Source organism: Zea mays, chromosome 8 (genome assembly GCF_902167145.1).
Source record: "Zea mays cultivar B73 chromosome 8, Zm-B73-REFERENCE-NAM-5.0, whole genome shotgun sequence".
In the NCBI taxonomy this organism is placed as follows: domain Eukaryota; kingdom Viridiplantae; phylum Streptophyta; class Magnoliopsida; order Poales; family Poaceae; genus Zea; species Zea mays.
The window spans coordinates 101,088,570-101,116,228 of NC_050103.1; the positions used below are offsets into that span (position 1 = coordinate 101,088,570).

Here is a 27,659-nt window from a genome sequence, read left to right on the forward strand (position 1 = left end):
AAAACACGCAGGACACTTAAGTTTGCTGGCCGCTTGTGGTGGCCCTTCACTTACGTCAGTTTCTAATGGAGTGTGTAGGCACATTTGATGGAGTGTGTTTCTAACTCTATTATACAAATACATTTATTAATAGATTATATTTATAGACATTTTATATATAATAGAATTTATTACCTCTTTTGCTTTGAAAATCGTTTTAGTGTCTCTATACATGCCCTATGTCCTTGTTATCTTTCCTCGATTGCTCCCAAACCCAGAAACTGAAGACTGTTGCAGCCGCGACTCCTGAATCCCGACAGCTCCAGCGCCTCCGCTGGTCCCCACTGCTTCGGCCATGGCGGTGCGAGCCACGGTCTCCCGCTTCCCGGCCACGCCGGAGGCGCTGGAGTCGTGCGCCGTCCAGTGGGGCGTCGCCGTGACGCCCTTCGCCGCCGCGGACGAGCACGGCCAACCCCCGACCACCGGCGCCGGCGGGGACCGCGTCCCACGCTGCGAGCACTGCTGGGCGTACTTGAGCAGCCACTGCGATCTGGAGCGCTGGGGCTGGACCTGCGCGCTCTGTGGCACGCTCAACGGATTCGACGACGAGGCCGAGCGACGGTTCCAGCGTCCCGACGTGTGCCCCGAGCTCAAGTCCTCTTTCGTAGACCTCGAAATCCTAGGTACTACGACACGCAGCTGCCTTCCCGCCGCGTGATATGGGGTCAATTTTGACCTGTAGGTTGAATACATGCAGTGGATGAGGCAGAGGGCGGAGGAGACGGTGTGCAGGCGCTGCCTGTCTATGTGGCCGCAGTGGATCTCGCATGTAAGTTGTCCAGTCCATTTGCTCAGTATATTCCGATCATGGAATTCTATCCCAGTCCATTTGATGTGGGAAGTTACCTTCATATGTGATAATGTGAACTCTAGGTCATATCCAAATAACCCAAGTAGATTGAAAAAAGATAATCGGTTTTCGGAATAAAAAGAACACACGACAATGAACGAACCTTGCTAAATTCTCACCTTTGTCTATTTCAAAGCGGACAACAAAATAGAAACAGGGGAAAAATAATTGCCTAGATTTGGCACATCATTCAATGCTAATCGTGCACACAACATTTTTTTTTCTTTTAGATAGCAATATAGTCTGTTTATCTTGTGTGATGTGCTATGACGTAATCTGGGACTTGATGGTTGACAACTCTGAATGCCTTCAGGTTCTGAAGAGTTCCTGGAACTCGTCAAGAGTGCGCTTCTTGCGGCCCTAGAAGGTATGGAATTCTGATCATTCTGAACTTGATTTTTTTGGTTCGTCTAATAACTGTGTTATTTGTGAGTTCAGTTTGATCCTTCCTCATTTGGGTTTTCACCATGCAACAGCTCTTGTTCCGGGCTCCCTATTTGGGCTTATGACATTCAGCCACAAGATTGGGTTGTATGATGTCCAAGGCCCGATTCCACTCGTGAAGAATGTTTTTATTCCTCCGGACTTAGAAGAAGATGGTCTGCCTGTTGCCCTTGAAGATGCCATGCCCCTACTTTGTTTTTTGGCTCCAGTATGTTACAAAGCTATCAGCTGAATTACAAAGAGTTTTAGACATAGACTTATTGCCTAATGGTAAGATAGTTAATGGGCAGGTTGACACATGCAAGGATCAAATTGCTGCTGTCCTGGAGACACTGCGACCTACATCTTCATGGGAGAGAGGGGTTGCTTCTGGGCAGGAAGAGGATACTGTTTTGCTTGGCAGACGTGGTTTTGGGACAGCCATGTCTGCTTTAATTGAGTACCTAAGTTCAGAATATGGTTCTACTTTTGCTTTAGGTAGGTGAACACACTTTCCATATCTCATGAGATATCTGGTGCCATTCAGGCAATTAGCTTCATAACTCGTAAGATGCTGTATCTTTGCAAACAACCTAGTAACCAGTATCTCTATGCGTAATTTTTTAATGTTCCTTGTCATATGGAGAGCAGCTCGGGTATTTGCTTTTCTGTCTGGTGCTCCTGATTATGGAGCTGGTGTGCTAGATACCAGGAGATATGGGGAGCAATATGCTAGTAAAGGGGTAGACGCTGATCTTGCGTTGCTCCCTGAACAGATACCTTTCTACAGAGACCTAGTAAGCATGAGTCTAAAATTTAAATTCGATTTGATTTCTCTGTTATGTACTGATCTTATTGAAAATTGAAACAGGCAGCTGTTGCTGTTCAGTCAGGAGTATGCATAGACATATTTGCTGTAACTGATGAATACACTGATTTGGCTTCACTGAAGTTTTTAAGTATCGAAAGTGGTGGATCTTTATTTCTTTATGCAAGTACAGATGATTCAACAGTTCCCCAAGACATGTATGCTTGCTTGAATGAATATTTTATGTGCTCTATTCAGAAAATTATAACAGCCAAATTTCCTAATAAGTATGAATGGTCTTTTCTTCCTTTCCTGCAACTCCCACTGACAGATACCGATTGCTAAGTCGACCCTATGCATTTGGTTGTGTTCTAAGGCTGAGAACATCTTCAGATTTTGAGCCGGGCAATTCTGTAAGTAGTTAATCTATTCATGTTCACTTTAATCCTAGTATATATGTATAGCCAGTTTGTAATGCATTCATCCTTCTACAGTATGGGCATTTCTTCCCTGACCCTCAATATGAAAATGTGCAACACATCATCTGCTGTGATTCATTTGCCACTTATGCATATGACTTTGAGTTTGCCCATAACGACGGTTTCTCCAGGTATATTATTTTAACTTGACCCTGTAATCAGTTACTTGTTACTAAATGCTGTATTTGTTAAAGGAATCCCTTAAAAGGAAGATAATGCCAGAATCAGGATTTTCTCGCTGCTCTTAATCTAGTTTGCGCTAGTGCGCTACTAATGAAGCCACATGCACAAGCAGTTCGAAGAAGCAAATTTCATGGTTCAAATGTGCAGTTTAGCTGTTTACCCGTAGAAAACCTTCACAAGGAATAGCAACTCTTTTAAAAAAGCAGCCCTAGTTTTCCACAAATGTATATATATGAAGTCATGTGTTGGGGAAAAGATCCTCGGGCACCTGGGCCCACCGGTCAGAAGAGAGCATTCGAAAAAGACCTCCGGACTACCAGGGACTACCGGTCAGTAGAAGGGTAAGGGAACCGTCTACTCTGGAAAGCGCTCGCCCCGGATAAACCTCGAGCCAGCGAGCCCGGGGTCGGGTGAACAGAATGGAAGCCACTCAAGTGGATTCCTCGCCTGGCCCAAGACTGACCCGCCATAAGTGGCCGACCACATTAACTATGCCTAACACAGAGTCGCAGTAGAGAACCGGTCTGCCTCCCACTCATGACCTGCAAGCCCCTCGGTCTGCAACACACTCATGACCTACGAGCCCCTCGAACTGCGGCACACTCATGACCTATTGAGACTAGGCTTGAGTGCGCAGACTATCTATAGGGCCCACAACACGACGAGCCACGCCGAGACCCAGGCTACAAAGGCCAGGGGTCGGCGTGGCGCAAAGGCAGTAATGATGGCGTCAGGGCTTTGCGTTGCCAACGCCGTCCGTCATAATGAGCACGAGCTGAGACGACCGAGTGACTAAGGCACATTCGGACAAAAACCGAACACAGCGTAGTGGCTCCTCGAGGAAGCCACCGGCGATCGACCCCCACCTCGGCCTATAAAAGGAGGAGGTCGGTCACGAACGTGGGTCTCAGGGGGAGAACTCTGAGAGAACTCTAGGACAACAAACCAGAGGAAGGACACTCGGCGGAAGATAATGACACACGCTCGACGAGACCTAAAGACTTGGAGGCCAGAGCCAAGGCTTAGTGTAGGACTCCGGTTCCATAGTCTTTAGGTCCACCCACGCATAAGAGACTTGGGAGCTCTCCTTCCCTCTCTCGCTCGCTTGTAACCCATACTACGAGTATTGAGCAACAAAGGTGCCGGTATCGTGAGCCGTCGAAGACTGGATGTAGGGACGTTTTGCCTGAACCAGTAAAAACTTTGCGCCCACCGAGCACACCGTCCAGAGCCCAGAACGCGCACATAGAAATTCAATTGTTGAAAATCGGAGGTTCGAAACACCGACAATATGGTAACCTTGTTTTCTGGATCCTATTAATTGATGAGATTGTGTCATACTTGTTAATGGTGGTTAACTACCGTGATTTATATTTACAGGCACACAGATCCTGCTGTTGTACAGATTGCTTTTCAGTACAGCGTGATTGAACCTGTCAAGGAAACATCAGGCAATGGATCACAACCATCTGCAAGGTACATAGAGACAATAAATTGCTTTGTTATAGTTAACAAGTGTCTTGCATTCCTTGCATATACATGTGTTCATGTTCAGTGGAAAAGATAGCTCAAGCAGAAATGTTCTCTAGTTAGCTGTTACTCATCAAGCTAAAAACATTAATAAAGCAATTATATATATCAGGGACTGTTAAAATTTTGAATTTTTTAGCCACTGTGGCTTGGACATACCCATATTCTCAATACATCTTTAATCGTTATCTGTACATTTTATAAGTCTGCAAAGAAGCGGCCTCTCATGAAATCATCCATAAGGAAATCAATTTTTTTATCCAAATAATATTCACTCAAATCAATTGACAACTAGCCTGTTGCATGCGTTCTCTCTTCAACTATTGGTATTTTTTATCCATTTACTTTTTGGACTTTGCAACAATTAAGTTTCTGGTTTCTTATCAAACTAATTACCATATTAACAGCAACTCAACAAGAGAACTGTACATAAAGTGAATCGTATTAACGTCTTTTACGTTTCACCGTTGGAGCTCATCTCTCTTCTTGTAATGTTGTACCGTCGCAGTTACAAGTTCTGTCTGAAGAGACGGTTGAGAATAAGAACATTGCAGTACCGTCCAACTAATAATATCAGCGAAATTTATGACAGTGTAGATCCAGAGGTTGTCCTGCATATCCTTGTTCATAAGGTAATCATTTTTTTGTTTGTTTTTGGTTTAAATCAGGTATATTATTTTCTCTACAAGTTGTCCAGAATAACTTGAAATAGAAAAACAGCTTATATCAATTGATTAGAGGTGATAAGTATCAAGATTTGTTGATAGTATTAGAAATTCCGTGATACAAATATCATCTGATTATTTTGGAACAATGACCAGTGAACCTTCGATCAGGAAGATTCTCCTTTGCTGATCTTTAACTGGTTGTATCAACAGAAATTTCTTAATAAAAAATGTTCTCAGATGAGTCAATGATTTTAGATGTTTGCGTATCAGCTAGTGTTAAACTCTGATAAAAGGCAAGAAAACACTATGATTCCTTGTTTTTTTTATAAAAAGTGAAGCTGTATTCTTCCACTACTAAATATGGTGATATACACAATCTTCTCACATACACTGTTTCCAGGTTATTTTAGAATCCTTGGATAAAGGGGTTAGAGAAGGCAGGCATCAAGTGCATGCTTGGCTATCCCTCCTTGCAGCCCGGTATAATCAGGCCCTGAGTTCTGATGTGCGACCGCTGTCAAGCATAGACATTGACTTCTCACAGTGCCCACAGCTTCAAACGATACCTCAGCTTGTTTTTGCATTGTTGAGAAGTCCTCTTCTTCGCTTGCATGAGGAAGGCGTGCACCCAGATTACAGGATATATCTACAATGCCTTTTCAGGTTCATATTTCTATTTCGCTATGTTCTCCTGTGAGCTATGTTCCTTATATTAAGCTTTGTTTTAATTTTGTCCCAAAGAAAAGGCTTGTTTAGTTAGAATATTATTCATGATTCTCTGAAATAAATGCAAAAAAATGTAAAAACATTCCATGCCGAGTTGCTCACTTTGAGAACAAAAAATTATAGACCGTTCCTGCTGTGATGATCTCTCTTCCCGTTCTCAATTAATGTGAACAAATATTCTAACTCCAAATTCACAAGTCTGAGCCTTTTTTTTGCAGTGCACTGGAGCCATCATCTGTAGCTAAAGCCATATATCCGGTTTTAATCTCGTATTCCTCGCCTGACAAGCAAGCATTCCCACGGCACACTCTGAGCCATGCTGCTCTAATCATGAGCGAGAGCCCAATATTTCTTCTCGACACATTTACCAACCTTATTGTTTACTATTCCTCAACTGCTGATCCTTCAGTTCCTTTTCCTCCACCCCATGACTGTAAGTACATGGTTTTACATTTTGTTGTGCATGTTTTGAGTACTACATATATTCTTCTAAAAAAATGAATTGCATAAAGCCTCAAAGAATATTATTTGGTGTAGTGGTGACTGGCTTGATATTAGACCCTTAACATTAATTTTCTTGAAAGTCTTATGTTTGTTGTTGAGAGCATAAATAGGAGCAATGTTACTTGCTTGTTTTAGCTGCTGATTCTTTCTACATACCATGTAGGCCTTTTGAGAAAAACAATAAATGGACTGAAGCAGGACAGATGTATAACCCCCAAGCTTACATTCATCCATGGAGGGAAAGATGATTCAACATTGTTTGAGAGCTATCTCATTGAAGAGCAAGATGTTGATGGATCGGGCTTAACAACTGGTTCAGGTTTTGTAGCCTTCCGTGAGAGCGTGAGGAACGTTGCAGGAGAGATCATACAGGAAGAAATTGGAAGTTAGTTCCAGCTCGATTACCTTTTTGGTTCTGCTGCAGAGGGTATCGACTAGGATGTTTTAGCCTTAATTAATGCCGTAGCAGTTAACTGAAACGTAGATAGCCAAAATGGAGAGACAATTCAATGAATAATAAAAGGAGGCCACTTGATGTATAGTTGCTTCTGTCAACAACTGCTTTAGGCTTGACTAGGCAGAGCAGCCTTTCTGGTACAGCGGCACTGTCTGTCTCTATGCTAAAACAGACGAGTTTTACTACACAATAATACACCGTCGGAACCTGGCAGACTGAAATTTGAGAGAATTCAATCCCTTAATGCTCGGTTTGGATATTGGAGGGCAAGGAATTGAATTGAGTTCAATACTAAATCAACCATGGTATTGAAATGAGATGTAGTTTCAATTGTATCGTTTGAATGTTACTGAATTAGAGTTTGGAATCGTGCGATCTAATTCCACGTAATACCGAGGGGTGATGCTCTGTATTGAAAAGTTGGGATTCTAGTTATAGTTCAATTATAGGGAATTGAGTCTCTGATTCTAAATCTCAATTCCGTGTCTAACCAAACAACAGAATTTTAGAAAGCTGGTTCCAATTTCCAATTATGTGCTCCAATATTTACATCCAAACATGGTATATAAGATTTCTCCTAAAATTGCATCGGGTCCCTGGAAGATAGCACAAGGGCGTACCAAGAGATAACATGGATGATAGGATTGGCTAGGCCAAGAAAGTGGCGACCCACCATGAGAGAGATGGTTCATATAATTGGCTAGGCCAAGAAAGTGGCGACCCACCATGAGAGAGATGGTTCATATAATGGCTTAGCCATTTTTGGGGCTACACCTGTAGGCCTCAAGCTATATTGCTTGATTTGAGTGCTAGCTATCGAATATTATCATTGCTTGGGTTATCATTTAACACTTCAACGCATTGGTTTTGTTTACACTTTTAGGTGCAAGAGTAATGTGCACGGGGGAGGGGGGTGTTTAAGAACTTGCAAAATGGTGGATTTCCCTTACACCCCGTTTGGATGCCTAGAAATGAAACCTTTTCCAAGAAATGCATTATATAGAATTCAATCTACTAGAAAGTGATTGAATTCCATTATTTTTGTTTGGTTGTACAATCAATTGAATTCCTAGAATTAAATTCTAGATGTTGTTTGGATACTTTGCACACGGAATTTGAATACAAACAAGGATCTCTTGACTTTGCATCTGCTTAAAAATGAACATGAACAATTTACAACTATCAGAAACTATTAAGTTCACAAATAACAGTTTCACAAAGTCATCAAGTTCACACATAAAAGTTCTACAAAGGCATCAAATCTTCACATAGCAGTTTCACAAAGCCATCAAATTCGCACACAACAGTTTCGCATAGCCATCAAGTTCACGCACAAAAGTTTCACAAAGACAAGTTCACACAATCAGTTCAACACAGAGATCTAAATTCACATATAAGTTGTTTCACTTCCTTAGCTGCATCATAAGCCACCTCTTCCTCCTTTCCATTGGGAGTGCCATCATCGACTCAAACTTGCGTGCATTAGAGGTGAGGATGTCATAAAGCTAAAGTTATGTGTCTTCATCAAGTCCCTCAACCTCTTGTAATGCGGCGAGAACTTCGGCGGAAGAGGGTAGCTTCGGACCGTCATCTTTCAATGCAGATGTAAGCATGTCAAACTTATCACACCACAGAGTTAAATGAATCATCTGATCTTTGTATTTCTAAACTACTCGAGGAAGATATAGAATATGGAGCATCCTTGCCTCCGGTATCATTCTCTTTTGCCATTTCCTTTGATCTTTCAGCTGCTGTTTTAGCACCCTCTCCATTTGCTTGGTCTTTATTGTACACTAGGCTGAGTAGATCCCAAAACTTCACAACCTTATGTCTATATCCTTTTGCTTCCTTATTCCTCTGCAAAAAAATTGTTACAAAGATACATCAACAAATAAACTTGGAATTGAAACATAAACTAAACTGCAAAGAATGGGGAATGTATTAATTTCTTGAATCGGAGCTCTTGCACCGGCGCTTCTTCATTCCGCCTCACGATGGATTTATTTCTTGAACCAAAGCACCAGTACAAAGTAATCGAACATCAACGAGCATACTGGACAGATTCAAAACAATGGATTTGCACAAATGACGATACTCACATGGCATCACGTATGCATCCAACAAATTGAAAGTACTAATATGGACAAATAAGTACAAATGCAATCACAACAACTCAAATCACAGTAAACAGAACTGGAAATCCACATATCGAACCGCACCACTGAGAGCACCTAGAGGGGGGGGGGGGGGGGTGAATAGGTGATCCTGTAAAACTTAAACTTATAGCCACAAAAACTTGTTAAGAGTTAGCGTAATAATGCCAAGTGGCTAGAGAAAGTCTTGCACAATACGATAACCACAAAAGATCAAACACAGAGAAGACACAGTGGTTTATCCCGTGGTTCGGCCAAGCACAAATACTCGCCTACTCCACGTTGTGGCGTCCCAACGGACGAGAGTTGCACTCAACTCCTCTCAAGTGATCCAATGATCAACTTGAATACCACAGTGTTATGCTTTTCTTTTCTTATCCCGTTTGCGAGGAATCTCCACAACTTGGAGCCTCTCGCCCTTACACTTTTGATGTTCACAAAGAATCACAGAGTAAGGAAGGGGATGAGCAACACACACAAGACTTCAAAAGATCAGAGCAACAGCACGCACACAAGTCGCAACAAGAGCTCGCAACACAACTCAAAGAGTTCACAACTCCACAAGAGCTCTATATGCTATCACAATGAAACAAATGCGCGAGATCGATGTCTTGGTGCTTAGGAGTGTTGTAGGAATGCTTGGTGTCCTCCTCCATGCGCCTAGGGGTCCCTTTTATAGCCCCAAGGCAGCTAGGAGCCGTTGAGAACACATCTGGAAGGCTATCCTTGCCTTCTGTCGTCGGGCGCACCGGACAGTCCGGTGCACACCGGACACTGTCCGGTGCCCGATTTATTTCCATAAACAGCGCATCCGACCGTTGCTGTCTGTTGCAGATCCGGGCGCCGTTGGCGCACCGGACATGTCCGGTGCACACCGGACAGTCCGGTGCCCCATTCCGACCGTTGGCTCGGCCACGTGTCGCGCGCCGATCGCGCGGCCGACCGTTGGCCCGACCGACCGTTGGCTCACCGGACAGTCCGGTGCACACCGGACAGTCCGGTGAATTTTAGCCGAAGTCGCCGGAGAAAAACCCGAGAGCGGCTGGTTTGCTCCGCGCTGGTCTGGCGCACCGGACACTGTCCGGTGCACACCGGACAGTCCGGTGCCCCAGCCCGAAGCAGCCCTCCACTCCTCTTCTTCTTCCTGTTTCTAACACTTAGACAAGAATATTAGTACACAAAACCAATGTACTAAGGATTAGAAACATACCTTAACTTGTGATTTGCACTTTGTTCATCCATGGGCATATTTTCACATTTAAGCACTTGTGTTTGCACTCAATCACCAAAATACTTAGAAATGGCCCAAAGGCACATTTCCCTTTCAATCTCCCCCTTTTTGGTGATTTATGCCAACACAACATAAAGCAAGTGGAACAAGTGCAAAACTACTTCAAATAAAAACTAACTTTGAGTTTTATTCAATTTTGGCATATATGGATCATCCTTTGCCACCACTTGGTTTGTTTTTGCAAATCAAACTCAAATCTCTATCTCTAAGTCAAACACACATGTTGAAGCATAAAGAGAGTCATTCCAAAGAAATTTGACCACGGATTTCAAAAACTCCCCCTTTTTCCCATAATCAACATTTCTCCCCACAAGAAGCCAACTTTTGACAAAAGAGACAATACAAGAGTTTTGACAAACCAAAAGCTCTATTATACTTTTTCAAAATTTCTCAAGTGGTAGCTGATCCATTTATTGCTTTGGCCTTTATTTTCTCCCCCTTTGGCATCAAGCACCAAAACAGAATCAATCTTGGCCCTGGAACCCCATTGCCTCACCAAAATTTTCAATTAAGAGCAAATGGCAATAAGAGTTCATGAGATGAACTTGGAAGTAATTACCCTCTCATCGGAGTGCAGTGGAAGTCTTTCATGGTCCAAGTCCACCTTTTCCCTTTCAATTCTCCTTCGAGACTAGATCAAGCAAACTCAAGCATATGGTTAGTCTCAAAGGGTCAAGTTGTAACACATCTCCCCCTAAACATGTGCATCACTTTGCAATGGACTTGTGAGGTCCAGGGAGTGTTTGTACAACTTGAGCACCACAATAAGCAACAAAATGCAGAATGAACATGATCAAGGGCATAAACACATGTATGCTACAATTCAATCCAAGTTCCGCGAATCTAAGACATTTAGCTCACTACGCAGCCTGCAAAAGGTCTTCTCATCTAGAGGCTTGGTAAAGATATCGGCTAGCTGGTTCTTGGTGCTAACATGAAACACTTCGATATCTCCCTTTTGCTGGTGGTCTCTCAAAAAGTGATGCCGGATGTCTATGTGCTTTGTGCGGCTGTGTTCAACAGGATTTTCCGCCATGCGGATAGCACTCTCATTATCACATAGGAGTGGGACTTTGCTCAGATTGTAGCCAAAGTCCCTGAGGGTTTGCCTCATCCAAAGTAGTTGCGCGCAACACTGTCCTGCGGCAACATACTCGGCCTCAGCGGTGGATAGGGCAACGGAGGTTTGTTTCTTAGAGTTCCATGACACCAGGGACCTTCCTAAGAATTGGCACGTCCCCGATGTGCTCTTCCTATCGACCTTACATCCAGCATAGTCGGAATCTGAGTATCCAACTAAGTCAAAGGTAGACCCCTTTGGATACCAGAGCCCGAAGCAAGGCGTAGCAACCAAATATCTAAGAATTCGCTTCACCGCCACTAAGTGACACTCCTTAGGATCGGATTGAAATCTAGCACACATGCATACGCTAAGCATAATGTCCGGTCTACTAGCACATAAATAAAGCAAAGAACCTATCATTGACCGGTATGCTTTTTGATCAACGGACTTACCTCCTTTGTTGAGGTCGGTGTGTCCGTCGGTTCCCATCGGCGTCTTTGCGGGCTTGGCGTCCTTCATCCCAAACCGCTTTAGTAGATCTTGCGTGTACTTCGTTTGGGAGATGAAGGTGCCGTCCTTGAGTTGCTTCACTTGGAACCCAAGGAAGTAGTTCAACTCGCCCATCATCGACATCTCGAATTTCTGCGTCATCACCCTGCTAAACTCTTCACAAGACTTTTGGTTAGTTGAACCAAATATTATGTCGTCGACATAAATTTGGCACACAAACAAATCACCATCACATGTCTTTGTAAAAAGAGTTGGATCGGCTTTCCCAACCTTGAAAGCATTAACAATTAAGAAATCTCTAAGGCATTCATACCATGCTCTTGGGGCTTGCTTAAGTCCATAGAGCGCCTTAGAGAGCTTACACACATGGTCGGGGTACCGTTCATCCTCAAAGCCAGGGGGTTGCTCCACGTACACCTCCTCCTTGATTGGTCCGTTGAGGAACGCGCTCTTCACATCCATTTGGAACAACCTGAAAGAATGGTGAGCGGCATATGCTAGCAAGATACGAATTGATTCTAGCCTAGCCACAGGAGCAAAAGTCTCCTCGAAATCCAAACCTGCGACTTGGGCATAACCTTTTGCCACAAGTCGAGCCTTGTTTCTCGTCACCACCCCGTGCTCGTCCTGTTTGTTGCGGAACACCCACTTGGTTCCCACACCATTTTGCTTGGGACGAGGCACCAGTGTCCAAACTTCATTGCGCTTGAAGTTGTTTAGCTCCTCTTGCATGGCCAACACCCAGTCCGGATCTAGCAAGGCCTCTTCTACCCTGATAGGCTCAATAGAAGAGACAAAAGAGTAATGTTCACAAAAATTAACTAATCGAGACCGAGTAGTTACTCCCTTGCTAATGTCACCCAGAATTTGGTCGACGGGATGATCCCTTTGGATCGTCGCTCGAACTTGGGTTGGAGGTGCCGGTTGCGCTTCTTCCTCCATCACGTGATCATCTTGTGCTCCCCCTTGATCACACGCCTCCTTTTGATGAACCTGTTCATCGTCTTGAGTCGGGGGATGCACCATAATTGAGGAAGAGGGTTGATATTGCTCATCTTGTTCCTGTGGCCGCACTTCTCCAATCGCCATGGTGCGTATGGCGGCCGTTGGAACGTCTTCTTCATCTGCATCATCACAATCAACAACTTGCTCTCTTGGAGAGCCATTAGTCTCATCAAATACAACGTCGCTAGAGACTTCAACCAAACCCGATGATTTGTTGAAGACTCTATACGCCTTTGTATTTGAGTCATAACCTAATAAAAACCCTTCTACAGCTTTGGGAGCAAACTTAGAATTTCTACCCTTCTTCACTAGAATGTAGCATTTACTCCCAAATACACGAAAGTACGATACATTGGGTTTGTTACCGGTTAATAGCTCATACGACGTCTTCTTGAGGAGGCGATGAAGGTAGACCCTGTTGATGGCGTGGCAAGCAGTGTTAACGGCTTCCGTCCAAAAGCACTCGGGGGTCTTGAACTCTCCTAGCATCGTCCTCGCCATATCGATGAGCGTCCTGTTCTTCCTCTCTACCACACCATTTTGCTGTGGTGTGTAGGGAGCGGAGAACTCGTGCTTGATCCCTTCCTCTTCAAGGAACTCCTCCACTTGAAGGTTCTTGAACTCGGATCCGTTGTCGCTCCTTATCTTCTTCACTTTGAGCTCAAACTCATTTTGAGCTCTCCTGAGGAAGCGTTTGAGGGTCCCTTGGGTTTCGGACTTTTCCTGCAAAAAGAACACCCAAGTGAAGCGGGAAAAGTCATCAACAATAACTAAACCATACTTACTTCCTCCTATGCTCAGATAGGCGACGGGTCCAAAAAGGTCCATATGCAGCATCTCCAAGGGTCTTGATGTCGTCATCACATTTTTGGTGTGATGAGAGCCTCCCACCTGTTTCCCTGCTTGACAAGCTGCACAAGGTCTATCTTTTTCGAATTGAACATTAGTTAGACCTATCACGTGTTCTCCCTTTAGAAGCTTGTGAAGGTTCTTCATCCCCACATGTGCTAAGCGGCGATGCCACAGCCAGCCCATGCTAGTCTTAGCTATTAAGCATGCATCTAGACCGGCCTCTTCTTTTGCAAAATCAACTAAATAAAGTTTGCCGTCTAATACACCCTTAAAAGCTAGTGAACCATCACTTCTTCTAAAGACAGACACATCTACATTTGTAAATAGACAGTTATATCCCATATTGCATAATTGACTCACATATAGCAGATTATATCCAAGAGACTCAACTAAAAACACATTAGATATGGAGTGCTCATTAGAAATTGCAATTTTACCTAAACCTTTTACCTTGCCTTGATTCCCATCACCGAATATAATTGAATCTTGGGAATCTTTATTCTTGACGTAGGAGGTGAACATCTTCTTCTCCCCCGTCATATGGTTTGTGCATCCGCTGTCGATAATCCAGCTTGAACCCCCGGATGCATAAACCTGCAAGGCAAATTTAGGCTTGGGACTTAGGTACCCAACTCTTGTTGGGTCCTACAAGGTTAGTCACAATTTCCTTAGGGACCCAAATGCAAGTTTTATCACCTTTGCATTTTGCCCCTAACTTCCTAGCAATTACTTTTCTATCCTTTCTACAAATTGCAAAGGAAGCATTCAAAGCACAATAAATTGTAGAGGGTTCATTCACTACTTTTCTATGAACATTTGCAACATTTCTTTTAGGAACAACATTTCTCCTAGTAACATTTCTATCATACACATAAGAAGAACTAGGAGCAAACATGGCATGAGAATCATAAACATATGAATCAAAAGCATCATAACTTCTATTTACATTTCTAGTTTGTCTTCTATCATGATACAAAAAGGCATGGTTCCTTTTAGCACTAGTAGCCATAGGGGCCTTCCCTTTCTCCTTGGCGGGAATGGGAGCCTTATGGCTTGTTAAGTTCTTGGCTTCCCTCTTGAAGCCAAGTCCATCCTTAATTGAGGGGTGTCTACCAACCGTGTAGGCATCCCTAGCAAATTTTAGTTTTTCAAAATCACTTTTGCTAGTCTTAAGTTGAGCATTAAGACTAGCCACTTCATCATTTAGTTTTGAAATTGAAACTAAGTGTTCACTACAAGCATTAACATCAAAATCCTTACACCTAGTGCAAATTGTAATATTTTCAACACAAGAGTTACTTGCTACTTCTAGTTTAGCAGTTAAAACATTAATTTCACCTTTTAAAGAAGAAATGGTTTCATTACAAGTAGAAAGTTCACAAGAAAGTATTCCATTTCTTTTAACTTCTAGAGCAAGTGAATTTTGAGCACTAACAAATTTATCATGCTCTTCATATAAAAGGTCTTCTTGTTTCTCTAAGATTCTATCCTTTTCATTTAAGGCATCAATCAGCTCATTAATCTTAGCTATCTTAGTTCTATCCAATCCCTTGAATAAACTAGAGTAATCAATTTCATCCTCACTAGATTCATCATCACTAGAAGAATCATAAGTATTAGCATTACGAGTGATTACCTTCTTTTCCCTTGCCATGAGGCAAGTGTGATGCTCGTTGGGGAAGAGAGCCGATTTGTTGAAGGCAGTGGCGGCGAGTCCCTCATTGTCGGAGTCGAAGGAGGAGCAATCCGAATCCCACTCCTTGCCGAGATGCGCCTCGCCCTTGGCCTTCTTGTAATTCTTCTTCTTTTCCCTCTTGTTTCCCTGTTCCTGGTCACTGTCGTTATCGGGGCAGTTAGCGATAAAATGACCAATCTTACCGCACTTGAAGCATGAGCGCTTCCCCTTTGTCTTGTTCTTGCTTGGCTGCCCCTTGTGACCCTTCAGCACCATCTTGAATCTTTTGATGATAAGAGCCATCTCTTCATCATTGAGCCCGGCCGCCTCAACTTGCGCCACCTTGCTAGGTAGCGACTCCTTGCTCCTTGTTGCCTTTAGAGCAATGGGTTGAGACTCGTGGAGTGGACCGTTCAACGCGTCGTCGACGTATCTTGCCTCCTTGATCATCATCCGCCCGCTCACGAATTTTCCAAGTACTTCTTCGGGCGTCATCATCGTGTACCTGGGATTCTCACGAATATTGTTCACGAGATGAGGATCAAGAACGGTAAATGACCTGAGCATTAGGCGGACGACATCGTGATCCGTCCAACGCGTGCTTCCGTAGCTCCTTATCTTGTTGATAAGGGTCTTGAGCCGGTTGTAAGTTTGAGTTGGCTCTTCTCCCCTTATCATGGCGAATCGTCCAAGCTCGCCCTCCACCAACTCCATCTTGGTGAGCATGGTGATGTCGTTCCCCTCGTGAGAGATCTTGAGGGTGTCCCATATCTGCTTGGCATTGTCCAAGCCGCTCACCTTATTGTACTCTTCCCTGCACAAAGATGCTAAGAGAACAGTAGTAGCTTGTGCATTTTTATGAATTTGTTCATTGATAAACATAGGGCTATCCGAGCTATCAAATTTCATTCCATTCTCTACAATCTCCCATATGCTTGGATGGAGAGAGAATAAATGACTACGCATTTTGTGACTCCAAAATCCGTAGTCCTCCCCATCAAAGTGTGGAGGTTTACCAAGAGGAATGGAAAGCAAATGCGAATTCGAACTATGTGGAATACGAGAATAATCAAATGAAAAGTTCGAATTGACCGTCTTCCTGTAGTCGTTGTCGTCGTCCTTTTGGGAAGAAGAGGACTCATCGCTGTCGTAGTAGACGATCTCCTTGATGCGTCTTGTCTTCTTCTTCTTCCCATCTTTTCGCTTGTGGCCCGAGCCCGAGTTGTTGGACTTGTCATCCCTTGGCTCGTTGACGAAAGACTCCTTCTCCTTGTCGTTGATCACAATTCCCTTCCCCTTAGGATCCATCTCTTCGGGCGGTTAGTCCCTTTCTTGAAGAGAACGGCTCCGATACCAATTGAGAGCACCTAGAGGGGGGGGGGTGAATAGGTGATCCTGTAAAACTTAAACTTATAGCCACAAAAACTTGTTAAGAGTTAGCGTAATAATGCCAAGTGGCTAGAGAAAGTCTTGCACAATACGATAACCACAAAAGATCAAACACAGAGAAGACACAGTGGTTTATCCCGTGGTTCGGCCAAGCACAAATACTCGCCTACTCCACGTTGTGGCGTCCCAACGGACGAGAGTTGCACTCAACTCCTCTCAAGTGATCCAATGATCAACTTGAATACCACAGTGTTATGCTTTTCTTTTCTTATCCCGTTTGCGAGGAATCTCCACAACTTGGAGCCTCTCGCCCTTACACTTTTGATGTTCACAAAGAATCACAGAGTAAGGAAGGGGATGAGCAACACACACAAGACTTCAAAAGATCAGAGCAACAGCACGCACACAAGTCGCAACAAGAGCTCGCAACACAACTCAAAGAGTTCACAACTCCACAAGAGCTCTATATGCTATCACAATGAAACAAATGCGCGAGATCGATGTCTTGGTGCTTAGGAGTGTTGTAGGAATGCTTGGTGTCCTCCTCCATGCGCCTAGGGGTCCCTTTTATAGCCCTAAGGCAGCTAGGAGCCGTTGAGAACACATCTGGAAGGCTATCCTTGCCTTCTATCGTCGGGCGCACCGGACAGTCCGGTGCACACCGAACACTGTCCGGTGCCCGATTTATTTCCATAAACAGCGCATCCAACCGTTGCTGTCTGTTGCAGATCCGGGCGCCGTTGGCGCACCGGACATGTCCGGTGCACACCGGACAGTCCGGTGCCCCATTCCGACCGTTGGCTCGGCCACGTGTCGCGCGCCGATCGCGCGGCCGACCGTTGGCCCGGCCGACCGTTGGCTCACCGGACAGTCCGGTGCACACCGGACAGTCCGGTGAATTTTAGCCGAAGTCGCCGGAGAAAAACCCGAGAGCGGCTGGTTTGCTCCGCGCTGGTCTGGCGCACCGGACACTGTCCGGTGCACACCGGACAGTCCGGTGCCCCAGCCCGAAGCAGCCCTCCACTCCTCTTCTTCTTCCTGTTTCTAACACTTAGACAAGAATATTAGTACACAAAACCAATGTACTAAGGCTTAGAAACATACCTTAACTTGTGATTTGCACTTTGTTCATCCATGGGCATATTTTCACATTTAAGCACTTGTGTTTGCACTCAATCACCAAAATACTTAGAAATGGCCCAAAGGCACATTTCCCTTTCAACCACATCCTCAGATCTAATTCACCGAGGAGATTGAGGTGGCTGTCAACTACAGAGCTCACTGCTCCACAACCTCAGATCCAACCGCGCGATAATCATAGCTCCACCTGAGCCAGTCCCTGTGTGCGTCGGTGTCTGTACAGCACATGGGGAAGAGGGCGAGGAAGACGCGAGATGGATGAGGGCGAGGTAGATGACTCACTTGAGCTGCTTTTTCCGATGAGGGCGAGGTAGATGAGGGCGAGGAAGACGGGGGAGACGGGAGATGGATGAGGGCGGCGGTCCTCGGTGGAGATGGTGTGGGCATCGAAGTATCAAATCCTAGTTGCCTTTCTAGACTTTTCTGATGGTGGAGGGTCTGAATTAAGAGGAGGCCACATTTGCAGGGATTGGAATTAGGTTGAAATGGTCAATTCAATTCCACGACGGCCAAACACACCAATTCTTAGAAAATGATTCAATTCAGACCAATTCTTGGGAGCCAAACAACCCCTTATATGTAACAAGTATGGAGCTATATACCTAGTGCTGGCCTCTTGGCAACATACCTGGGGTACGAGCCCTACTTGTGTTGGCCTAAGAAAACCCTAAGGGTAAAACATATAGAGATGCTCCACATTCCATGGATTGGACAGTGTGCCACCATCCTCTTTACGCAACCTAGCCAAGAGGCCTCAATGACTCGAAAGGGGCCCTCTTAGGTAGGGGATAACTTATTCATCCTAATCTAGTTGGGGTTGCGCTAGAGCACGAGATTCCCTTTGATGAGTGCTCGATATTTACCATGGTGTAGATGATATTAGCTTAGAGTATGCTAGTAACCACTACTTAGAGAGGATTTCGTCAATATCGTTCATCGAGGAAATCCATCTCTTCTGAGCATAACATTTCCTACAAAATATCAACATATGCTTTGACCTAGGGAGCCTTTAGTGATTTCTAGAGGAAGCTTGACTTTGGCCCTATAAACTAGAAAGAATGGTGTTTTCTTGGTGGCATGGTTTGTGGTAGTCCAATTTGTCTAGAGGACTAGCTTGAGGTGTTGATTCCACCTGGTGCCATTACTTGAGGTAGTCATATGTCTATTACTTGAGGCCTCAGAGGATTTTAACATTCACTTGTTTTGCTTGCCCATTGTTTTAGGGATTGCGTGGTGAGGCAAAGCAAAGATTGATGCCCATGTCTTCGCAATAATCACCAAATAGTTCATTGGTGAACTGGTGTTAGTAATCATCCTATTTGGGACCTAAAGTGGGATACGATGCTCTGAAGAAATTGATAGTAGAGTGCTTGTCATTCTTTTTCATGGCTATGGCTTCTAGACACTTATTAAGCTTGTTGATGAAAAAATAGAGATATTCATAGCCACCAACAATTTTGGTGAATACCCCAAAATATCTATGCCTTGGACCACAAACGATAAGGATAGAGGCATGAATTGCAACACTTGAGCTAGTGTGTGGATCTGCTTTGTGTGAATCTTATCAGTGGCTGTCACATATGGTCTTCTAGTCCATCAAATGGATGTTAAGACGATTTTCCTTCATAGAGATTTGGATGAGGAAATATATATATGAATCATCGGCTTGAAGGATTCATATTAAATAGGAAAGAAGGCAAGGTGTGTAAGTTCTTGAAGTCTTGTACGGGTTGGATCAAGCACGAAAGCAGTGGCATGGAAAATTTGATAATACTGTAACCCAGATAAGCTTTGCTGTTAATGAAGCTGATAAATGTGTATACTATCGCTATGGTGGGGGCAAAGGAGTGATTATGTGTCTACATGTTGATGACATATTAAACTTTAGGACTGATATTGATGTTATACATGAGGTGAAGTCAATTATATCCCAAAACTTAAATATGAAATACTTGGGTGAGGCTAATGTTATCCTAAACATTAAGCTAGTAAAAACGATTATGAGCTTACTATTATGCAATCTCATTATGTTGAGAAGGTATTGAGCCGCTTTGGCTACAATGAGTACAAGCCTTCTTTGATACCATATGATCCTAGTTTAATTCTTTGAAAGAGTAAGGGATTATGAAGAGATCAACTAACATATTATTCTTAGGTAATTGGTTCACTCATGTACTTAGCTAGTGCTGCTGAACTTGATATCTCTTTCGCGGTTAGCAAATTGAGCTATTTTACTGCTAATCCGAGATATGATCATTAATTCATTATCATGCGCTTGAGAGAATTATGCACTAAGTGGTAGAATGAGTTATGGACTTCACTATACTGGGCATCCTAAGGTACTTAAGGGATATAATGATTCCAATTAGATTTATGATGCTGATGTGATAAAAGCAGCAACAAGACATGTCTTTACTCATGGAGGAGATACTGTCTCATGAAGGTCGTGCAAATAGACCATACTGACGAGGCCAACCATGGAAGTTGTTCCTATTGCATAAGACTCATCTACTATGGAAGCTGAATGGCTGACAAAGCTCTTAATGGATTTACCTATAGTGGAAAAAACCCGTTCCCTTAATCCTTTGAACTGCGATAATCAAAAAGTTATCTCAAAATTGTCAAGTTCAAAGGATAATATGAAATTATCAAGGCATGTGAAAAGATGGTTGAAGTCTGTCATGAAATTGATAAACTCCATAGTAATAAATGTTGACTATATAAACACAACTAAAAATTTGACATACCCATTTACGAAGATAGTGCATCCAAGGAGATGGATTTGAGACCCACTTGAGTCCCACACGGCAACAACTAGCCCTTTGTGGTCAGAGGTCCCATGAATTAAAAAAACCAAGCTATGATTGTAACTAGGAGAGTATACATTATGTTACCCACTCGAGAGAAGATATAATACTCTCTAGTGTGTAAGGCACGATGGGTTTTGTCTTAATATATTTGGAGACTTGGGAGCAAGATGCCATCCTACAACGTATTGTTGTACGAACACACCTATATGAGCTAACCATTGATTGTGGTCTATGAGTTGTGAGAATTATCTAAAAGGTCATGAAAGAGACACGAGAGTATGACATATAAGCTCTACCTGAGGAGGTAGCCTAAAGGGCACCAAGTATCAGCTAGATTCTTGAGTGAAACTAGTTTGCATAAAGCTGTAAATTTAATGCATAGTCTATTGAACATTTGTGAGTTAGTATAACGCTTGAGTCTAAGTGGATGTTCGAGTCTAAGTGGATGTTCGACTAATCTCCACCATAAAATTGGTATATAAACATCATTTGAGGATATTTGGAGAGATGATTATGTTATGCCTTCGAGAGCTCGTGGGGGATTATTGGAGTTTATTGAGCTTGACCCATTTGCTTAACATTAAGTTCTAGAACAAATCTTAAAGGTCCACTCATATCAACTCGTGTTTTTGGGCAGTGATCACATGATTGCTCACCAAGCTGATCTGTACGATGACATCTATAGACTTCAACTATACCGTAAACTCATCCTTGACCAGGTTGGAACAATACCTGCTGGAGTAATGATGAGTTAAACACTCTTGTTTCTTTTAGATGCGTTTAAAATATATTTAATCTAATATATAGACATGCTTTTATTTGTTAGGTATGATTTTTTTATTATTCATGTAGTGGTTACTTTAGAAATTAATTTAATCTTAAAAGTGCATAATTTTCTAACAGTTCCTCGCCAATTTCTGAGTTATGGAAGCTGGTAGAGTTGGTGCTGTTCTTGCAGCGAGATTCTCCTGTGATCTATTGATTTAACAGTGCACCTATGTGGTGCTCTGTCTGTTCTGATTATTGTCCACCGTGGCCTGGTGCCTAGGCTCCCTGCTGCGCGGTGTTCGTCTTCTCGGGCTGGTGCCGTGGACGTCTCCCTCGGTTCCGGCAGCGGCTCTAGTATCTTCGTCAACCTCCCGCCGTGCAGGCCCGGACGTGGACGGCGGAATTGGTTTTCTGGGACAGAACCTTGTGTTCGCTGAGCTGGTCTTCCCACGTAGACAATCTACGTGCTGTGAGTTATTCGTTGCCTCATTTTATTTACTGTTTAATTTTGTGCAATCTGCTAGTATTAAATACTTGAGTGTGATTGCACTGTTGTGGGCGGATTTGTATGCTCGATGATGATAGCGGTGTAGTGAGACAGCGTGACAATCTGGGTTTTAGTGTATTATCATTTTCATCATTGATATTATTTGTGCCTAATTAAATCTCTCTTTGTTGAGGCTGTTTACCTGTGTTAAATTCTGTTAATTTATTTAGTAGACAACTCCTTTCTATCAGTATTTATATTTGATTATTAGGCTTATTACATCTGATCTAAAACCCTTATTTGGTAAGATACGACTGTCACGTTAGTCGAGGATCTCTAATCACCTTTTAGCGTTGGAGGACTGTTTATTACAGCAACCCGCTATTTTGAGAGCAATAGTTTAAGATAAACAATTATGTTTATTTGTTTAATCTGCCTTCTTCATCTGCAAACCATGTTTAATTATGAAATGGATCTGTGCAGCTATTTTACATGTTTACATGTTTTAGAATTGGTACTGTTCATTGCTGCTATAATTTCATATGGTATTTATCTGAGTTATATGATTATTTTATTCAGAATTAGAATATTTAATTTATTTAAATATGAAGGAAGCATGTCACTTATTTCTCTAATAAATTTACAACAATTTCGTAGTTCCTTTTCTGCGATACACAAATTGTTCAGATAGTAATGAGAGCATTGATTACATTATGACCAGCACCGCAGCACAAGAACACCATCACCACCGCATAGAGCATGATAAAAGAAAGATGAAACATTGATAGAGCACCAGTGGAATTGGGTGCCGCGGTACAACATGATTCACATATCGATCAGTGCCGCATTCGTAGTTTCAGACCACTATCGCAGCGGCCACGCCGGCGACGACCAGGAGCACACTCGAGCACGCGAACGGCACAGCAGCCGCACCGTCGTTGTGGTAAGGCGATGGGGCGGGAGCCTCCGCTCCCTGCGTAGGGCCAGGCGCCGCCGCTGCCATCCCATGGGGAGGGTACAGCCCCGGGGTGGGAGGCGCCCCGGCTGGCGCAGCCGCCGAAGGCAGCGCGGTCGGGGCCTTCGGAGAGCGGGCTTTGTGGCGCTCGCTGGGCGTCCACTCCAGGCCGGCTGCTGTCACGGCCGGCGCCGCAAGGGCAGTGACCACGGCCACGAGCAGCAGGGCCATGAGAACCGTGCAACCTCTAGGCGACAGTGCCATGGATCGGAGCTTCTGCGCGCGCGTAGCAACTCGAGAAAGAATCCAGAGACGGCCCAGTTGCGAGTGACAAGGTGAAGAATGGTCGCGCGGCCGTGACGCACTGAGGCAGTGAGGCGGCGCACGACCATTTTATACAGGTCGATCGTGGCGCGGAATGGTAGGCATTTGATAACCGAGAGAATATGGAAAGCGAGTAACATGATTTTAGGGCTGCGTTGATGAGGCTCTAATTCCTCGTTTTGAGCTGCGTCATGCTTGAGTGCGCGTCACCCTTGCCTATAGATGTCCAATAAGCACGAGTCCCGCGAGCCCGGCACGAAGTCCGCTGTTTGGGCCCGATCCGAGCCCGACGCGGCCCGGTTCTATCACTACACGACGGTTGATCTTTAGCGACCCTTATTAGGGACCGAAGGTTGGTCGCTAAAAGTTATGGACCGACGGTTGGTCGCTAAATGCGTTTATAGCGACGGTCTGTGGGTCGCTAAAAGTCTAGAAATTTAACGACTTATGGTCGGTCGCTATAGAGGTAAGTGTGTGACTGATGGTGGGTCGCTATAGGGGTACGTGATTTTTGTGTTTCTTATTTACTCACCAAAGCCCATCTAAAGGCCTACTAGACAAACGAAACCCTATTTCACATTCCAAACCACAAGCGTAGTCGCCGTCACTTCTCCCATGGCCGCTCCCTCCCTCAGCCGTGGCGGGGGCCGACGGCATAGCGCTCATCACCATCACCAACCTTCCTGTGGTGGATGCGCCATTGCCTGATGCGAGCCGCGGGGAAATGAGGGATCCTTGGAGGCAGAGCAACGCGGCCCCGTCTCCGTCTCTGGCCCCAGCGACGCCGCCGGCCCCCGCCACCTCGTCCCCCGCGGCGCTGCTCCGCCCGCAGCGGGAGGCGTTCGAGCATGGGCTCCTGCCCATCCCTAAGCTCATCTTCCCGGAGGGCATGCTGGCGCAGACCCTCGCCCAGCTCAAGGAGAAGCTCGCCGCCTCAGTCCCTGACGGGCGCGTGCGCGCTGCGGCCCTGGCTAAGGCGCAGCAGATCCCGCAGGAGCAGGCGGCGCTCGCCCTCGGCACGCTCGCGGCGATGCTCCCGGCCGAGGACCCCGTGCTTGGGGACGGCGCCATGGATGGTGCTGCCGCCGACATCCGCGACGTGCTGCTCTTCCTCTATATCCAGTCTTACAAGCGCCTCGTCCACCTCCGCGTTCGATGGGTACCTCTCTGCGCTCTCCCCGATCCAGGTCAGGATTAACACATCTCGTTCGTGTGATCGTTTTTTAAAAGATTGTGATGCGAGCGCTAGTAGTCGATGCAGAACATAATGTGTTCCACGTTCATTTGAATTAGACGCGACATCTCCGTGGGACGGTGGCACGGTGCACTATGCCCCCTGTACCCGGGAACAACCAAACCTTGAATATGGTTCATTGACCAGTGAAATTGTGCTATACTGGAGGCCTGCCTGTTGGTATTCTCGATGGCACACACCTCACCATAGGAACCTAGCACTGTCAAAATGCTGTTTTTGACATCTTCGACAAGTGATGTCAGACCCATCAACGAGACTATTGCCACCCTGTTATCATGTGATGCTGCTCTAGAAAAATATCCAGCCAAGGCATTTGACTGCTAAAAATGGAATTCCATAAACTCAACTCCAGCCCTTGTAGACTTCATGTTCAGCAAGAGATATCATGACTGAAAACTATAGTGGTCTATGATTTCTATACCTAGTATAGCAATTATACGGTCGCTTGGTTTCATTAAGTTGCCATATATCTGCAAATTACTTAGCATACATACATGCTATAAGTATATTAGAGCTTCTGATTTTGGCTGAATTTCACTTCAATAACCACTGCTTGATAATTGTATCATATTCCATGCCCTTATAACAGTGCAATTTCCTCACTAGCAAATCTAGACTCTCTGTTTCATATAGATTTACACCTGATCATAGGATTTAAATAGCTGCAAGTGAATTCCCCATGAAACAAACAGTGTCACTCAGACTACACTGCACAGATCATCTTATCGTCTGAAGTATGCCTGGTTCTCTGTTTTGAATGGTGAATATAAGAACTGATAATTTCTTAAATCCATATGTCCACAATCATTTAAATTTGTATGCTAATTGTAAATAGTACCCACTGTGCACTAACTCCCATAGGTTCCTTGCCTGCAGAGTGTTTGATTTTTTTTGTATAGAGAGCTATTCACAATTTATACTTTAGGTTCCAGTTTCATGTTTTTTTGAAGCAGCATTTTTTACTCAAAAGTCAAAATGACAGCTATAGCTATTCGGCACCCAGACCGAATCCACAACATAAATAGTTAATCAACCTTTCCTTTTTCATTTCGAGACATGGTGATACAATTTATCTTTTGTGAATTGTGATTCACTTCGGTAGAGCTCTTCTTGATTCTAATGCTCTGTGGGAAGTGAGAGATTCTCCTAGAGAAGTGATTTTGTGACAAAGTGGTTCTCTATGATTCAATAAGATAAACTCTACCAAAGAAGTGATTCTATGTGGAAGTGAATCAGGAGAAACTATTTTTTAGCGCCCAGCCCTTGTTTCATTTCCAGACAATCACTTCATACAATCTTCTATATAATATCTTTTAATCTAGGAGCTGCACTGGGAGCTTTGTCAAATAAGGTTTCATTTACTTCTATAGTTGTATCTTTGTTATTGGCTGTAGCATATATTGCCCTAGTCAGTTTTAGCTGTGCTGCCATCTTCCATTTCAAATGGTTAGATTGGCTATAATTTTCAAAATCATCTCTGACATGCCTTTAATTATTTCAATTTATATTTTTTGCAGCTTGTTCGCAGCAACAGCCGCCGTTTTATGCCTTCTCAAGCTAATGAAGAAATTCATCAGTTGTCCTTTCTGCAAAAGCATATGGCGAATATTCTTACTCTCTTGGCAGATTCTGTTGAGGGTGAGGGTGACGATTCACTGGTATGCCACCATTTCTTCTGAGCAATATGCTCTGGCATGTTTTGTTTTCTGATTTTCCTGCTAAAGCTGAGATTATGAACAGCTGGTTAAACAATAACCTTTAACATCAGAATAGACAGTAATAGAAACGGGTGATTCCTGTAAAATTGCACGTAAGGCTCTGTTTTCACTTTTTTCTAAATGCAGGTCTTCACTCCAAGTATAATATGAGAACAACCAGAACCAAACACAGATGCTCTGTATTTTCCTCAGGGTTATTGGCAAAACTTTACGATCGGCATTGTTCCTGGGTTTCATGAATTGCAGCATCTTACGTCTTCTCTGGCTTCATAATCGTGAGAGGTAACCCCCCCATCTGAATCGGCTGAGAAATGAATTAGATCCATTAGCGAGCTGGTGAAATCACCAAATCAAACCAAACCAATCCGTATACCTGATGAGTTGATTAAATTTGCTGCAGATGATGCCTGTGTGGTGGCGGTGGGTGTACTGGGCGGATCCGGCGGCATGGACGGTTCATGGCAGAGCGCCCCTTGTTTGTGGAGTTCCTCGAGGCATATTTATAATAATATTATATATTTATATTATGGTGATATTTTGTATTTGTGAATGATCTAGCTAGCTATCTGTAAATGATCTAGTTGTGAATGATATTATAATTGTGATGCTTTTGTGAATATATAATTGTGGTGCTTTTGTGTTTATGTGATGGATCTATGACTGTGGTATACTGATTAACTGTGTATGTCTTTATGATTTGTGTATAAAAATATGTGATTTGTGGTGCTTAATTAAATGTATATTATTATTAATAGCAACTGTAAAAAGGGCGACTTTCTGTTGGTTGCTAAATGTATAGTATGACGACTTACGGTTGGTTGCTAAATCTATAGTACAGCAACCCACGGTTGGTCGCTAAATATATAATATTAGCAACGGACGGTCGGTCGCTAAAAAGATGTCGGTCGCTAAAGCCTTTAGCGACGGCACTTACAGCGACCATCCTTATGGGTCGCTAAAAGTTTTTAGCGACCAACCGTAGGTTGCTGAAGGCCGTTTTAGCAACCAACCGTAGGTCGCTGTAAGTGAACCGTCGTGTAGTGTATGCGGGCCCGGGCCAGCCCGGCACGAATAAGCGGACCGGGCTTGGACAGTAAACTAGGCACGGCCGGTTTACCTCTAAGCCCGTTATACCCGCTTTTTTGCACTAAAACGTGCTTATCGGCCCGTTTAACCCGTTTTTCGACCCGCTTTTTCCATGCTAAACGAGTCAGTTTAGGCCCGTTGTGGGCCGAGATCGGACAGGAAAACGAGTACGCGGGCTTAGACGACCCGGCACGATTTTCTAACGGTTCCTGACGGGCCGAGCCCAAAACGGGTCGGGCTTCACCGGGCCCGGGCGGGAACCGGGCCGGGCGGCCTGTTTGGCCATCTCTACCTCTGCCCAGAAAATTGCTCATTAATCAGGAGCAACTCTTTATTATTATTTCATTTAAATTTAGGTGTTCACCAAATGTAAATGTAACGTAAATGACAATGATTCTGTCGGGACCATAATTAGGGGTACCCTAAAGGCTCCTAATTCTCAGCTGGTAACCCCCATCAGCACAAAGTTGCAAAGGCCTGATGGGTGCGACTAAATCAGGGATCGGTCCAT

The 27,659-nt window shown here is 44.1% G+C and overlaps 3 protein-coding genes across 3 annotated transcripts; 2 read left to right on the forward strand and 1 right to left on the reverse strand.

Moving 5' to 3' along the window:
* The first annotated feature begins 250 nt into the window (after positions 1–250).
* LOC100384066 (uncharacterized) lies at positions 251–6,896 on the forward strand. Its single transcript, NM_001176668.1, is given in 14 exon segments — positions 251–662; positions 737–808; positions 1,203–1,256; positions 1,366–1,541; positions 1,624–1,810; positions 1,964–2,109; positions 2,184–2,338; positions 2,452–2,533; positions 2,615–2,730; positions 4,163–4,258; positions 4,821–4,944; positions 5,381–5,643; positions 5,925–6,139; positions 6,374–6,896. Coding segments are annotated over 14 exon segments (2,241 nt in total). The 5' UTR covers positions 251–334; the 3' UTR covers positions 6,601–6,896.
* A 15,522-nt stretch (positions 6,897–22,418) lies between these two features.
* On the reverse strand, positions 22,419–23,131 carry LOC100277331 (uncharacterized). Its single transcript, NM_001150926.2, is given in 1 exon segment — positions 22,419–23,131. A coding segment is annotated over 1 exon segment (363 nt). The 5' UTR covers positions 23,030–23,131; the 3' UTR covers positions 22,419–22,666.
* Positions 23,132–23,646: 515 nt separating this feature from the next.
* Positions 23,647–26,653, forward strand: LOC103635607 (uncharacterized). The gene is made up of 4 exons (XM_008658019.3): positions 23,647–24,276; positions 25,862–26,002; positions 26,189–26,344; positions 26,463–26,653. The coding sequence occupies exons 1-2, from the start codon at positions 23,814–23,816 to the stop codon at positions 25,903–25,905; spliced, it is 507 nt and encodes a 168-aa protein (XP_008656241.1). The 5' UTR covers positions 23,647–23,813; the 3' UTR covers positions 25,906–26,002; positions 26,189–26,344; positions 26,463–26,653.
* The last annotated feature ends 1,006 nt before the right edge of the window (positions 26,654–27,659 follow it).

Coding starts and splice junctions, on each gene's coding strand:
- LOC103635607 (XM_008658019.3), top strand. CDS start 23,814: ATGAGGGATCCTTGGAGGCAGAGCAACGCGGCCCCGTCTCCGTCTCTG. Junction 24,277..25,861: donor CTGCGCTCTCCCCGATCCAG/GTCAGGATTAAC, acceptor TATTTTTTGCAG/CTTGTTCGCAGCAACAGCCG.